The sequence below is a fragment of the Zeugodacus cucurbitae genome, chromosome 4, assembly GCF_028554725.1.
Source record: "Zeugodacus cucurbitae isolate PBARC_wt_2022May chromosome 4, idZeuCucr1.2, whole genome shotgun sequence".
In the NCBI taxonomy this organism is placed as follows: Eukaryota; Metazoa; Arthropoda; class Insecta; order Diptera; family Tephritidae; genus Zeugodacus; species Zeugodacus cucurbitae.
In genome coordinates this window covers 61482008-61498137 of record NC_071669.1, presented here as the reverse complement: position 1 = coordinate 61498137, position 16130 = coordinate 61482008, and the positions used below count along the sequence as shown (strand labels likewise).

Below are 16130 nucleotides of genomic sequence, written 5' to 3'. Positions count from 1 at the left end.
CTTTTTGTTTTTGTTGTAAACATGTTTCGACAAATGGCAGCTAATTGTCTGCCATTAAATGTGGCCAGAATAAATGTTACGCAACAGTTGCAGATTAAATTCAATTAATATTGAAACAAAGAACTTGTCTGATGTAAATGATCTTTTGTTACCGTTTCTGGAATGTAACATTTTGACTTACTGATAGACAGAAGCTCCGAAACTTTTGGAGATTTTCGACTGTATGCTATTTGACAAAGTAGATGGCATCGTCATTGTTAATAATCGTTTCTTTTAAGAATCGAACGAAGGTTGCCGAGTTTCTTTATGCTGATTATGTTTCGGGGCCACATTATTTTTATTTATTTTAAATGTCAAAGTCCCAAAAACCAAACCACGCTTATCTATTACTATGACTTCTCTGAAACAACTTTATTTGCAATTTGTTCTCAAATATCTCTTAAAAAGCGCATTAAACTCTCGTCCAAATTCATGCAGAATTACATTTTTAGAAGAGGAAAAGATAGAGACAATGTCAAAAAAGTAGGCTACACCTAGGCATATAATTGGTTTAGAACGCAGCTTTTCACTTATTTGGTGAATCAGTTAATGGTTCAAAATAAAAATGGGACTGGTTCGGGCATGTTCTGAGACGGGATCCAGATGTATTGTTCCGGAACGCTATCGATTGGAATCCATAAGGTAGCCGAAGAAAAGGCCGACCCTGACCTCTAACCTGGAGAAGAAATTTGGACATGGGAAAATCCAATAAAGTTGGATTCAAAACAAAATCATAATAAATGGAGGAATCTTATTGTGACCCTTTGCTCTCCCGCGGAGACAGAATACTATATATTTACATACATACATATATTTAATTTTTGGCTAAGCTAGAATCAGAAGCTTCAAGCTTATATACATAAGTCGTGGATGTTAGGCGATTTTACAGATATAAAAACCTATAAAATTTGAGAGACAGTTTTTCACTTTAAAACTCTTTCCAAAAGTTATAAATTAGCCTCATTTTGATAACCGATGAACATCTGCAGATTCCTGGAATGGTTATATGATCCCAAGTCTTCAAATGCGATATTCATGTTCTTGTGAAAATACCTATAAATCTCAACATTTGGAAATACGAAGTCTACGCCTTTTTTAGGTTTGATTTTGAACGATAATATTCGTCAGGACTAAACTTTGGTGCTAACTTAACGTTCGGAATGAATCAAATATATAGTTTCTAAGACATCTCCCTATACACGTCTTACTTTTCGTTATTCTCTCTTAAATACATTTATATTTTTTTCTTCAAGTTTAAATTTTATAAATTTAGCAAAAGTTTCGCGCTCCGGTCTCCGCAACCAACATATTGTTGTTGATTGCCTGAGCTTCGAAGAAATGCACGGTGCTTTACCTTCCCACTAAGTATTTTTTTCGAATTCTTTCATCAGCATCATCTTTTCAATTTCGCACTCTGTTTTTATTTTTTTGTTCGGCAAATACGCAAGCATGTTATTTCACAGGCCACGCCTCCTACTACCGTCAGCAGGAATTTCGCATGCGTCTGGGAAATTTAAAACCACACAACAGATCGACATTGAAGAAGTTGCGGAAAACCGCAACAAACAAGTGCATTGCGAGAATGCGTTGCGGTCACAAGCAAAGAGTCGCTCACGCCGCGTGCGTCTCTAACGGCGTCTATAAAGGCGTATGTGTATATGTACGGTGAGAAGGTGGGGTGGCAGGAAGGCGTAGCAATTTTAAAATGTTGCCTTACTGCTGTTTCAATAACGCGCCAACTTTCGGCCGTCTATATTTGTTCCCACACAAAGCGAGTTGATGGCTGAGAACAGTAAAAAAAAGTGAAAAAAACAGAAAACGGAATCAAATAAAACGAGAAATGCAGATGCGCCGCGTTACCAAATCCCACTAAGCGGTAAACACGCGGCACAAAAACTGTTGCAAATTTCGTTGCTGTTGTTGTTGATTTTGCAATTTGCATTTTGCTGCTGCGGCTGTTGCAGTTGGCAAACATTTAATTTTCGAAAATGGAAAGCATTCAAAGAACTGTAGCCTGCAATATTTGTTTTGCTTCGGTTTGTGCCGCGCAAAGCGGCGCGCATCGCACCGTCCGTTCCTATTAAATTCCTTGCATCAACGGCACATCACCGGGCCATCAATGAGCAAAATCATGATACACAGTACGGCAGCAAGTCACGCATCTCACGATCGAACTATTATTGCCGATGCTATGCTGATGCCATGCGGCCAAAGATATTCCCACCTCAATTTATATACTTATACATATAATGATATATATGTACATATACCATGTATGTGGTGAGCGCTTAATTGCATTTGATATTCACGCGCGCGAAATCGGCTCATTGATGAGCTGTAAGAAATATAGAGCGAATTTTAGAATGGATTGCAAGTATCTATCGCTCATCTAGCCCTCTTCCTACTCAAAGTATCGTTGAGAGCTGCTAATGTCCCTTACAATCTTTCTACTGGACTGGCAAGCTGGCGTTTCATTAGTCTTAGAATTCATATGACGCTCGCTGGTATAGCTTAGAAGCATAGGCAGACGTCACAGTTCTAGTAATGTTTTCAAGATCGTTCTTAGATGACGAATCAATCTTTTTTAGTTTTGTAAAATCATTTAACCAATTATTTACTACTTCGGATATTACTCCACGTAACTTCAGTAAATACTTAGACCTATACGATTTTAGTCTCACGTTTAAAGACTCCACTACTCCTAGATATATTGCCTATTTTCCAGAGGGAAATAGCTGTCGCGAAGCTATTTTTCCGATGATGAACATAAGTTAGTTTTAGTAAAACTTCCAGAGGTTACACGGATATATATGAACGATGTATGAACAGCTGGAAACATATTGGAACATACATGATCTTCACTCTTCGTGAAAAGTGATTAAAGATCGTGATCCGTTCAAAGTACTATAACAAATATCGCTCCAATGAGTCAAAACAGGGTGTAAATTTAGACGAAAAGTAAGTTCGGTTAGCCCTGACCTTTTTCAATTTAATTCGGATTAAGAGGAGTTATTTCTGCTGATTGAAATCCACAAAAGAGCTGATCTAAATATCATGAGATCAACGGAAGATTATAGGACATATGTTGTATGAATAACTAGTGCCCGTCTTCAACGAACTGGTAAGACCTTAGTGTAGCTTTATAGCCAGGAAGTTTACAATTGACCTTTAATACCAAGTTGGCCGAAATTAATGATTAATTTTACAATTTCAAAGACTAAGTTCCACACGTCAATGTCGGTAGACACTATTTTAAGGGGTTACATGGGTTTCGTGGATTCAAAAAATCGATTTTTTGTTTTTTTGGCTTATTAATTTCTACAACATCTCAAGAATATTGTCTTAAATTTTCAAGTCGATCCGAATAATAGTTTCGGAGATACAGCCTTTGGAAGGTGTGCGCGTTTTTCTCGGAACCGTGTTTTCAAAGTCGGTTGTCAAATTTACTCGAAAACTACTCAACCGATCTTGATAAAATTTGGTGCTTGAACGAAGAATTTTATTTATTTTTCATTACAACTATTTAACAAAAATAAAATGTCAAGCAAGTTTGACCGAAATTTTTATTTTTTTGGAAAAATGTCTGCCAAAATTCCAATTTTCACTTTTTTATATTTCCTTCGTTCAAGCACGAGATTATGGTCTTACCTAAAACACCTATTTTTGTTTTTTCATTTTGGATGATCCTATCAGGAGTTATGCTGACAACGCGGACGCTCGTCAGAGGGGTCACGTCCGAGGGGTCACCGAAAATGATGTCACAATGGAGGAGTTTTACTTTTTTTTTGAAAATTTCAGAAATTATTCTTTAAATATGTATCTATAAGACAGAAAAAAGTTTGAATTAAGTAAATGATTTTTTATATGAAAAAAAAAACATTGAAAATATGCCATCTTTTACCCGACAAAACACATGTAACCCCTTAAAGTATTAGATATTTTCTTCTTCCTCAAAACCGCCATAAACCGAAAATATTGACAGTTCTGAAATCTAATGAAGGATCAGTCTTGCTAAGTTAAGATTTTTCTAGACGAACGAAGTTATAAAATCTGATAAGAACGCTTTTTAAGGACTTGTTAGAGGAAGCTGAAAAAAATTGAGGATCTTTAAGAATTCAGAACTACTAATGTTGAAATTGTTCAATGCGGTACTATCTGGTGGAGAACTTCTCTCTGAAGTAAAACCCAATCGAAGAAGAACAATGCTTCACTTGTTCTTTCAACCGGCTAATACTATGCAAAATGAATAAGCCTTGGTGTTGATGACATTAAGCCTTTATTTAAAAAAAAAACTTATTAACTGAGTGAATTTTTGGTTTAACTTATGTATTTAAAATATTAATAAATAAAACGAAATACATATTAGCTGCTAACTTAACCATGCTTAAGTTAAAATTAATGAAATTAGCTTATAGGTGGATCATGCCATTCATACACGATGTGACACACATAAAGGTATATAGATGTGATGATCACATTACCAATCATGATAGGAAAGCCTACGATGAAAAACCGTTTAAAAGTGAATGTGTAACCATGTTGTTCGGCAACACCAGCTGTCACCACGTTGGCAGAGCCGCCAATTAAGGTGCCATTGCCGCCAAAGCATGCGCCCAATGCCAGCGCCCAAACCAATGGATGCAGCGGCAAATGGAGTTCCTTATTCTGTGACAACGATATCACAATGCGTATCATCATTGTCGTCACCGGTATATTATCGAGGAATGCCGAAGCAATTGCCGAGACCCAAAGCAACAGCTGTAAGGCGACAAACAAGCGTTGCTTCTCATCCACCGAACGCACTAAATCCTCTACCATATTCCCCAGCACAGCTATGATGCCGATCTCGGTGAGCGCCTCCATAAGCACGAATAAAGAGCCGAAAAATATGAGCGTCGACCATTCGACACGTCCTAAAATCGCCTCCATATCGTTCACATCGGCAAGGATCAGCAGTAATATCGCGCCCATTAGTGCGCACTCACCGAGCGTTAACTGATGTAGGCCATGCACGGAGTGCAAGAAGAACAGCGTCATAACAAAAGCAAATGCAATAACCGACTTGATGAGCAGCATTTTATTGCGTATGCCATAGGAGGAACGCAGATTGTCGAGCGTCTCATGATAATCGGCCGTCGTGGTTCGGCGTCTACCTATTCTTCTTATGTGTCGCTTAACGCGGTGCGCTTTCTGTATAAGCACATCTCGCAGCTGTCTCGTGTCCGTATTGTAGGGCTGTATGGCGGCAGCGGCACGCTCCCACGCATGCGTACCCATGCGCATTTCGCTCTGTGCGTCCGCCATATACGGTACACCCAATTTCCGAAATGTCAAACGTATCTGTATGTAAGTTTGCACCAATGCTAGCAGCACGCACGGCAAAGTGTGCAGCATGAAGTTGCCGAAATGCACATTATGCGAGGCAATGAACGAATTCGTTGTGATGATGATGTTCGGCGGATCGCCGACTGGCGTCGAAGCAGCGCCTATGTTGGCATAGATGACCAGGAACATTAACACCAAAACCGGATCGGCCTGCATCACTTCGCACAGCTTCACAATGAGCGGTGTTATGAGCAACATCATGGTGACACTGTCCACAAACGCCGACAGCGTGGCGGTAAAGAAGCACAAAGTGTTCACCATCGGCCAAATGTGACCGCGCGACATACGATATGCTTGCACGGCGAAATAATCGAAAATGCCCGATTCCGCAAGTACGCCAACCAATATCATCATGCCAAAGAGTAGCAATAATGTTTCTGTGTCCATCCAGGTTATGATTTTGGTGAGATCGGGCCATGCCCGCATAAAACCAAGTATCGCAATGGCTAACGTGGCCGCTATCACCGAGACGAAGGTGCGATTCACCAGCTCCCAAACTATCGATACATATAGGAATGCCAATACCAGGGCACCGAGTACAATGCAAGTGTTCGAATCCAAGGCGCGTTCCACAAAATATTTTATCGTCAATTCTGTATCGATGTTCGTTTCCAACCGTAAACGCAGTTGCACTTTGTTTTTTGTTTCTGCCACGGAGAAATTCGTTAAGCCAAAATAGCCGTACATCTTCACTGGCGCGGTAGGGGCTGTTTGCTCGCTGATGCTGAGCAAAAAGTGTTGTATTTTCGCAACAACTATGACATTGGTTATACTCTCGCCATCCGCAGCGTAAAGCACTTTCTCCAGCGTAACTTTCATATGCTTATTTGCACCTTGATCGACACTCGTCGCATGCGCACTAACAAGAAAGGGACCGTACACCCTTATGCCTAGCGAATCGCGTGTGGTAAACTTCGGATCGATAATTATGGTTTTTGTTTGTTTCGGGAAAATCGTTGTTAGACAACCGTCGTTCTTTTCAGAGGGCATCGTTGGCAGTAACACTGCTATTATAAGCCAAATGCTACATAGAAATACAAGTTTTGTGTAATAAAAAACCAGTTGTAGTCTAGTTTTGGGTGAGGCTGACACTTCTTCGTCTTCTTCGGGTGCATTTATTGTTATCTTTTTTTTCCTTGCTGCCGGCAATTCTTCATCGTCCAAATTATCTTCATCACTTTTGTCATCTTCCTCGCGTTTGTTGGCCATTCTTTCGATTAGTTCTCACTAAAATCTTACACTTGTAATGACTTTTCTATATTAAAACAAAATATGTTGATATATTTTTAGAAAAGTGTTTGAATTTCTGAAATGGCAAATGAATTGAAAGCTTTGACATTTTTTATACTTTTCAAGGTTTGGAGATATTTAATATTTAGTGTTGTTGGTGCGAGAAAAATTGTTAAACTTGTGCATACAAAATATATATTTTTTAATTTTAATTTTTTAAAAGTTAAAATTTTTTTAAAATAATTTTTGAAAAAGTTTAATATTTTTTTCATTATTTTAAAAAATTAATTAATTTTAATTTTTTTAAATAATTTTTTAAAAGATTTAATTTTTTTAATAAGTGTATTTTTTTTAAATAATTGTTTAAAAGTTTAATTTTTTTAAATATTTTTTTAAAAAGTTTAATTTTTTTCATAATTTTTTAAAATAATTTTTTAAAGGTTTACATTTTTTAAAAATAATTTTTTTTTTATAATTTATTTAAAATTTTAATTTTTTGTAAATAATGTTTTAAAAGGTTTAATTTTTATCAAATAATTTTTTAAAGTTTAATTTTTTTTCATCATTTTTTTAAATCATTTTTTGAAAAGTTTAATTTTTTAAAATAATTTTTTAAAAAGTTTAATATTTTTTCATATTATTTTTCAATAATTTTTTAAAACGTTTAATTTGTTAAAATAATTTTTTTATTTTTTTTTTAAATATTTTTTTTTTATTTAATTTATTTAAAATATTTCTTTTTTAAATTTAATTGTTTTTCATAAATTTGTTTAAATAATTTTTTAAAAATTTTAATGTTTTTAAATCGTGTTTTAAAAGGTTTAATTATTTTTAAATAATTTTTTAAAAAGTTAAATTTTTTTTCATATTATTTTTAAATAATTTTTTAAAACGTTTAATTTGATAAAATAATTTTTTAATTTTTTTTTATTTTAATTTTTTTTTATATTTAATTTTTTTTCATAAATTTGTTTAAATAATTTTTTAAAAATTTTAATGTTTTTAAATCGGTTTTTAAAAGGTTTAATTTTTTTAAATAATTTTTTAAATCATTTTTTGAAAAGTTTAATTTTTTTAAATACTTTTTTAAAAAGTTGTTGTTAACAGTTTTAAAATAATCAGTCTATTATAGTATTTAAATAAATAAAAATTATATTTTTTCTTGAAACATTTTTTTATAAATTGAAAATTAATATAATAATAAAATGTGAAAAATTTAAAAAATACCACAATTACTCAGAGAACAATGTTTTTGACCAGTTTTGCTATTAGTCACATGCTTTATCATAATTCTGGTTTATATGTGAAAAATATTGCCTACATTTCAGCGCGCTAACTAAAAGCTGGGTTACAATGTGAATAAAAGAATAAGAAATCCCTTCCTAAGGTTAAGGGCATGTAGAACGATGACTTCATTGAAAATAATTCTGACTGTTTAACAAAAAATTACCGTAAATCATAGAACCATTATGTCCTTGGTAGCGAAGAGTATGAACTTGACCTTGACTTTGGTATTAGAATAAATTTTATAATTTTTTAGCACCATATTTTTATTACTAATTATCATTTGATATTATTATCTCTTTTTTTGATTTAGTAGTTTATTTTACTAAATCTCAAACAATTTATTTCTTTATTATACAATACTAAATTACTGATTTTAAGCGAGTCGACGAGTATGAAGCAATTTCTATAGAAATGCAAATGAATATGTAATTTTAAACAAATATATGTCTAAATAAATATATAGTCATCACTAGTACCAGAAAAATCAAAGCACCTCCAGCATAGAAAGTTGAGCATTCAAAGTGTCGGTGGCGTATACGTAACATTCCCACATTTAGCATTAGTAGTGTACTAAATACCCACATTTCTAATTACTATACCTACGTATGTGTAATCTCTAAAGACTATTTGCTTTAGAAATGTACATAAAAGTGCATGCGCATAGCAAATATGCTTTCATGAAAAGCATAAAATTATGTGTTTATACTCCTAACTCCCTATTAAAATAGCAGTTCATTATAGCTTAGTTAGTTAACACTAATGCATATACTATATATGTATAATTTATGCGCTTCGTTGTTGGAGTTTGGAGGAAATCCTTTTCAAGTTCGAATGCCAGGGTAAATTTATAAAATAAACTCCTTTATGCATATGTTTGTATGCATATATCTATGAAAATATGAATGTTTACATCTATGGACTTATGAAAACCTGTAAATGAGCACATGAGATGTGTTAGTAGAGTATTCTATTTACAAGTTCATGAACATAAATTATACCTGTATATACATACTGATTTGTATTTATTCATTCATCAACTCATAAGCGTATTGGTGTGTGTATAAGCCTCTTAAAATTAGCAGAGCTTGATTATAAATGAATTCGTATTACATGTGTATTTATATATTTTGGTAATAATGAAATTAAATCTGTGGAAACGTGTGCTATGTAAACACAGATATGCATTCATATATGACATCAAAACTATATTTTGTTAAGAAGTACAAACATCAGCTAATTTTAGATAAATTATTGTTTAATATTGAAAAATACTTATGATTTCATTTCATTTTTTCCATTTTCCAACAAAAAACTGCTAGCATTCGATCAAATCACTTTGTGTCAATAAGTGTGGTTCTTTCGAAGTTGACGGTTTATAACTTGGGTCACTATCTTCAGATACTTCATCGTGCTGATATATGTATACCGAGGTGACAGTAGACAGCGTCGCAACTTCATAATTTGTGTGATGATATACATTATAGCTCGTCATTATTCATTCAACTAAACTCGTCAAATCTCATTTCCATAAATATTTTGCATAAGTTCTTTATAGATTATTAATTACCGTGGGCCTAACATTGAGTCTAGTAATAAAGTCGTAGAAAGGAAAATGCGATACCAAGTTGCTAAACAATTGCGACTATGGAATCAGAATATTATAACAAACAATTAGGCCTATACAATTGTAATGAATATTCACCTCAAATTCATTACTCAAACGGTTTAGTGAATATTCAAGTTGCTGCTGGTCCTTCCCTCATGCGATCCTTTTTTTCGGCAGTGATCTGGGAAACAGCTACGTAATAGTACTACACTTGATTCATATTTAAATCCATCTCACTGCTAGTAAAGTCAAATTGGATATACTAGTACTTCATAATATTTTGTATATGTTTGTTTTTATTCAAAAATAGAGCATTTTCACTCTAACTCCCTCTCTACCATTTCTTTTGCGCCGAAATGTAGGCATTTATTCACAAACTGTATTTTAGCAGAGACATACACTGTGTGTTTAGTATAAAAAACAATGGAAAACACTGAATGTAGGTAATATTAGGAGAAATTCGTGAGAATGTGTTAAAATTTGCATTTTTGAACTTGAGGTAGGTAAAAAAAAACTGGTATAAATTAAAAGTCGCTACTTATCATATTATAAGCAATCGGAGAAAGCTTATACAAAAGTAAATCACATTCATATAAAATCACTGGTACTTAAGTACTCTTAAGCTCCAGTTACCGATGCTTGACTTGACTCAGCTTCGAAAAATTTGGCTTGGAAAACTTAGATGCAGTTATACTTCACACAACTTCAACTTCAGCTGTTATTATTATAGTTTCTGGGTAGAGTTGCCAGATGTGAATATTTAGCTTTAAAATTAAGTTTTTTAAATTAAAATATCACCAAGATTGAAGATTTTAAAACTAGTATACAAAAAAATCTTCACTATTAGGAAATCTGTGAACACGTGAAGATTTTATGTTTGAAAGAAAACTCTTTAATAAATATATGAATATAGCTTTGAGCAGAATACCACAAAAGAAACGTGCACACGTAGTTCAGTTTTTCGATATTTGGAATTGTTACAATATGTAATAAATTGGAGCCAGCCAAGCGTATATATGATAGGCGAATAAATAATTTATTCAAATTGTATTTGAACATTTACAATAAATTCGCAAAATATTTTTTTCTGAGCAGATCACCACAAATTCTTGCAGAGATTCGCAATAGTTATGTTTCTGTTGTAAAAATTACCCTCATATCGTACCTATTTGATTTTATTTGTTTATTGCACTTAAAGTTAAACAAGTATTTGCGTTATAAATAAAATAAACGATTTTTTTATTAAACACATTAAAAAATAATTGTTGTGAAAAAGGTATTTTCCTCTGAATTATCTTATTTTTTCTTTATTTGAAGATTTATAAATATTAAAGATTAGAATTTTAACATATTTAATTTTAACCGAAAACATTCAGGCAACACTGGAATAGTGTCATAATGAGAATGAAAAGAGAAGCAGTGAGAGAGGGAGAGCAATTCAAATGTCAACGTAACTTAGAGTTCTAAATTCAACAGACTTTCAAGTCAAGTCATGCGTTCGGTAATCAAATACATGCAAGGCCCATTAAACGGATCTTTTATGTGACAGTTCTCAAGTCTCTCTAGGTCAAGTCAAGCATCGGTAACTGGAGCTTTACTTTCGTTATTATGTATAGGCATATACTCGTATATACAGTCATGTGAAAAATAATAGGGACACATGACACATGTCCCTATTATTTCGCACACTCAAAAACGATCTTACTTCACAAAATGATCAACATTTTTTCTTTAATAACGGTTCTTTACTTCATTGACATCCCAGCAAACAACTGCATGTTACATTTTTGATAATTTTTTTTAAATCTTATTATAATTTATTTTTTACCTATTTTCAAGCAAGTATCCCTATTATTTTTCACATGACTGTATGTTATGTTTCTCGTATGTTTTTTATAACGTTATTTGTCATCGCAAAAGCAGATTTGTAGGTTTTCATAAGAGCTACTAGTGAAATGAAAGAGTACCTCTTGCCTAGAAAGGTAAATAGAGGTATTGGTGAAAGTAAAACATTTGACGAAAAGTGGAGTAAAATAATATATTTACTATACACTTTAACAATCTTTAATGTATATATTCATGTAATACAGGGTGATTAAATTGGCGCTTTTTCTGACAAATTTTATTTTGATTTTTATAATTTTTGAGTTAAATCTGAGTTAAATGTCTGGAAAATAAAAAGAGTAATGGAATGCCTTGAAGTATATTTAAGAGGTATGCTAAAAAACGAAAGCGGCTATACCAGTGTAACCCATGAAACATTAGGCGATTTTAGTGAATTTTTTTAAAGAAAGTACTCCATCGATTGTTTCGAAGTTTTTTTTTGCCATAATAAGGTATATTTTCAGCTACCTTTCAAAATTTTTTCTTTGAAAAAATATTGAAAAAATAACGGAGTTATATGCTGCCCTCGGAGGTACCAAAAAAAAAGTTCCCAAGCTGCTGACATGATTCCGGCCGAATGAGTTGCTGAAACAAAAAAAATTCAAAAAGGTTACTAAAGTTAAATATATTTCCTATATAATGACCAATGATTTTTGAAAAGTTCCAAAAATTGACAAATTGGCGTAGTTCTGAAAAAAATCGTTTTTTAGGTAAAAATAGGTATTTTTTTAATGCCCAATTGACAATTAAAAATAAATTGAAACTAAGACTTGTCGACAATTGAAAATAATATTCCCGCTATTTTTTGAACACATCTCGTATAATACCAGATACATAATTGCCACACCGAGAGAATTGTATCTAATAAATTAATAATATTATTAGTCTTCAGTATAGTTTTTGAATCGAAAAATTCATTTTTTAATTGTAAACTAAATTGTATGACCACCCTGTATTTTTGTATTTATTCTCTCACTTTTGTTATCCTACACTTGCAAATATATCTCTAAATCACACAATAAGCTATCAAAGCACGGAAAGGGAATATACTGAAGTATATTATTTGCCATAAAATGCAACCCTTCAGATTAAAAAAGAATCAAATAAAAACAGTTCTTAGCAAAGCCAATATGACCATATTTCAAACACATACATATGAAAGTAGTCATTTTACTCCACATTTCTTTGTCTTCCATTCTTCAATGCACTTCAGCACTCAATCATAAGCTTTTGTTGTTGTTATTGCAGTTAACAAAGAAAATGCGTTGGGCCATACTCAACAATTGACAAAATCATCAACGACGTATACGTCGTCTTTGCGCTTCAACACACACACACACACACATACAGATGTACATGTATATTACTCAACCACCAACCACCCACCCACCTTGTGATTGCCGACCGCAATCTGCAAAGCCCGCATGCACTTACAAACACATGCAAGTGTGTATGCTACGCTCTGCTATGCCATGAAATGTGTATGTGTTGTGTTGCCACTTGTAGCCGCTACCGTAGCTTCGCTTTTTCTAGTGGCACTCAGCCTGCTTGCCGCTGTTGTTTGCATTCGCGCTGATGCGGGCCTTAATTTCCTTCACTTTATTTTCATCTCCGTTTTGTTTGCCGAAAATAAAATAAAGATGTTGCACACATACATTGTACTATATGTGCATGTTTTGGTGGTTTTTGCGGAAGGTACGGGTTTCTCGCGCAAACACAATTTCTTTTCCATCATTTTATAAATAATTTCGAATTTTTGGAGTAAGTAATATGTTACTACAGTTCGAATGAGTTTGAGTTTGACGCTTGCGCAATTCGCAGCAACATGTGAAATGTTGCGCAACATGTTTCAGCAACATAAAAGAGAGTAACTTTTCGAAGAAGTTCAAACCGTTGCTTAGAAGCTATTTAAAGACGAATATCTGACATTTTTAAACCAGAATTTTCAAGGTTCAAATAATTATTACCGTTAGATAAAAAAAAAATCTCAAAAATAATTCGAAAATTACTAATATTTTAGCCATAAATTAATCACGTCTAGTCAGTATTCGGTGTTACGCAAATTCTAAAGAAAAGCACAAAAGTTCTGAGCAGTTACTGTCAAAACTGTCCGTTTTCCTGAAAATTTTTATCAATTCTTTGAAGTTTGCTTAAAACGTATGACTTATTTTACGAGGGCTCTTATATATATTTCTGGCCTAATAATGAAAATAGGAATATTTATCAACGAAAATGGTTTTATTGTTTTTCAAAATATTCTCTATTGCATGCGCTCAAACCAATTTTCGAAGCACTTTTTTTGAGCCTTTTTTTGAGCGATTGTCAATTGTGCGGGATCCAACGAGAACAAACCTTTTTTACGGCCAGGTGTTCATGCAATATCGAATGTATGCTGGTGGGAGAAATGCATAGGCATGCCTCTATCTGAAGGTATGTTACATGACGGTCTTGCAATATCAGTTCACGTACGGCATCGATGTTTTCTGGCACAACGGCTGTTTTTGGACGACCTTCACGGAATTCGTCTTTGAGCGAGCGTCGGCCACGATTGAATTCGTTGTACCAGTTTTTCACAGTGCTATAGGATGGTGCTTCATAGCCATACAAAGATTTTAGTTCATCGATGCACTCTTGTCGCCATAATCCACGTCGAATGTTGTGAAAAATGATCGCACGAAAATGTTCATGAGTTAATTCCATTTTTTGGCCGAGATGAATTTTGTATTTCCCTGTAAATAAAACAATTCACGATTAAATGACAAAACGTTCTGAGTGATGTCAAACTTTCCAATGGAAATGTCAGATTGCACCTGGCAACACTTAGTGTTGCCTAGGCCAGAAATATATATAGCAGCCTTCGTATTTGAAAAAAAAAAATCTGAGCGTCTGTTCAGTTCTCTTATATACATATGTATACATATATATATCCAAGATTAAATTCTTTGGTTTATCAGTATGGTTGGTTATTTGAGACATAACTTGAAGTCGTACAAAGTGTGTTAAAAAATAACGGCAATTTTGGTTTATTTTTTTTCAAAAAAATATTTATTCATTAGTCTACGTTGATGTTGTCGCCTTCATTATAGTCCCCATTCGGTATTATGCACTTCTGCCAGCGCTTTTTCCAACCGTCGAAACACTCCTCAAACTCGATTTTTGGATAGACTTAAGTTCTTTCAACAATTCCTCGAATATTTGTAAAACGATTGCACTTTTAAATTCTATTCATGTTTGGAAATAGGATTGCTAACAATTCCCGTTACTTTTTGAACATACCATATACTAAAAATGTTAGAACCTTTCGATATATAAATTTTGTCAGTATAAGGTCTTATTAATAGATATTTTTTCTTGTAAATCCTGTAGAAGTGAACTTGTGAAACGGGTCATATAAAACTTTTCTATAATAGCATCGAACGAAATTCGTCGACAATTTATAAAAAAAATATTCTCACAAGATTCATAGAAAATTATTGGTCAAGGAATTGGAAAGGTCTATATTTCTTTAAATGAGAATCTGTAGACGATTTAATAATTTAAATTTAATGACTGACCTTAAACAATTTTCATTCTATTACTTACGAAACAATAAAACAAAAATGTTGCCTACATCTAGGCGCATCGGGTTTTTATAATATGAAAAATGTTGCATACATCCAGGCGCTGAAGGTACATATTATAGGGAAGTCCCACACTCTGTGTTTAAAAATGTTTAATGAATATCTAAATATTAAATAAGATTTTCCAATACTTAGTGTTGGGTATAGTTCTGAAAAATATATTTTTGAAGAACCATGTTTCAAGAAAAAAACACAATTTCTTCTAAAAATTTTCAAACGACATCAATATCGCTGCAACATACGCTTAACAACATGTTACTTGCAACATATGCTTAACAACATTTATGCTGCAACATGTGCTCAGCGCCAAAAGTAACTTACTAGTATAGCAACTTAACTAATAAGCCGCAACAAAAGGCCTATCTTCTGATACCGGCGAGACTTTTCTAAGCAACAAAATGTTGTTAGCCAAAATCACGCGCAATCAAATAAGCAGCGCTTACTCTCTCAATACCGCGCTCGTACTTTTTTTAGTCTCTCTCTCTCTGTATCTCTCTGTGCATGTCTCCTTTGCCAACAAAGGCTTTATTGACCATACTTAAGAGGCGGCAGCATTTGTTGCATGTGCTATGTAGAATGTTGTATGTGGCACGCGCGGCATGTTGCGCACAGCATAGCGCTTTATAGAAGACATTCAACCAGCCGGCAGCGGCATATCAACGCTTTTGCTTTTGCTATTTCTATTCCTTTGGACGCAAGCTATTCGCCGCGCTCGCAACTTAATCGGCACGAAGCACAGGCAATTTGCCTTGCTGCTTGCTGCTGCAAACCATTCAAACGACGCGCCTCTACGACAGCAATGTGGACTTGCCATCTACAGCTGCTAGCCAACAAACATACATACGTACATACATACTACGTGTCTTACTACAACTTGACAACAACAAATCAAGCCGGCTTTGGCTGCTGTGCGCTCTGGTTATTATGATTTGCTCATGATGCTGCTGCTGTTGTTGTTGTTGCTTTTTGGCGCTTTTGTTTTCATTTCACCTTCTGTTGCGAAAATTTCAATGTTTACGCGAAACCATTTGCGAAAGTTGCATTCAGTCTTCGTTCGCCGAGTGTTGCGGGTGGTTCGG

At 33.8% G+C, this 16130-nt stretch overlaps 2 protein-coding genes across 2 annotated transcripts in view; one reads left to right on the top strand and one right to left on the bottom strand.

Moving 5' to 3' along the window:
* The window catches only part of LOC105212472 (uncharacterized), a 124146-nt gene that overhangs the window by 19014 nt on the left and 89002 nt on the right, over positions 1–16130 (top strand). The window lies entirely within an intron of this gene.
* On the bottom strand, positions 3924–6773 carry LOC105212521 (P protein-like). The gene has a single exon (XM_011184530.3). It carries the CDS (start codon positions 6631–6633, stop codon positions 4444–4446), a length of 2190 nt encoding a protein of 729 aa, XP_011182832.2. The 5' UTR covers positions 6634–6773; the 3' UTR covers positions 3924–4443.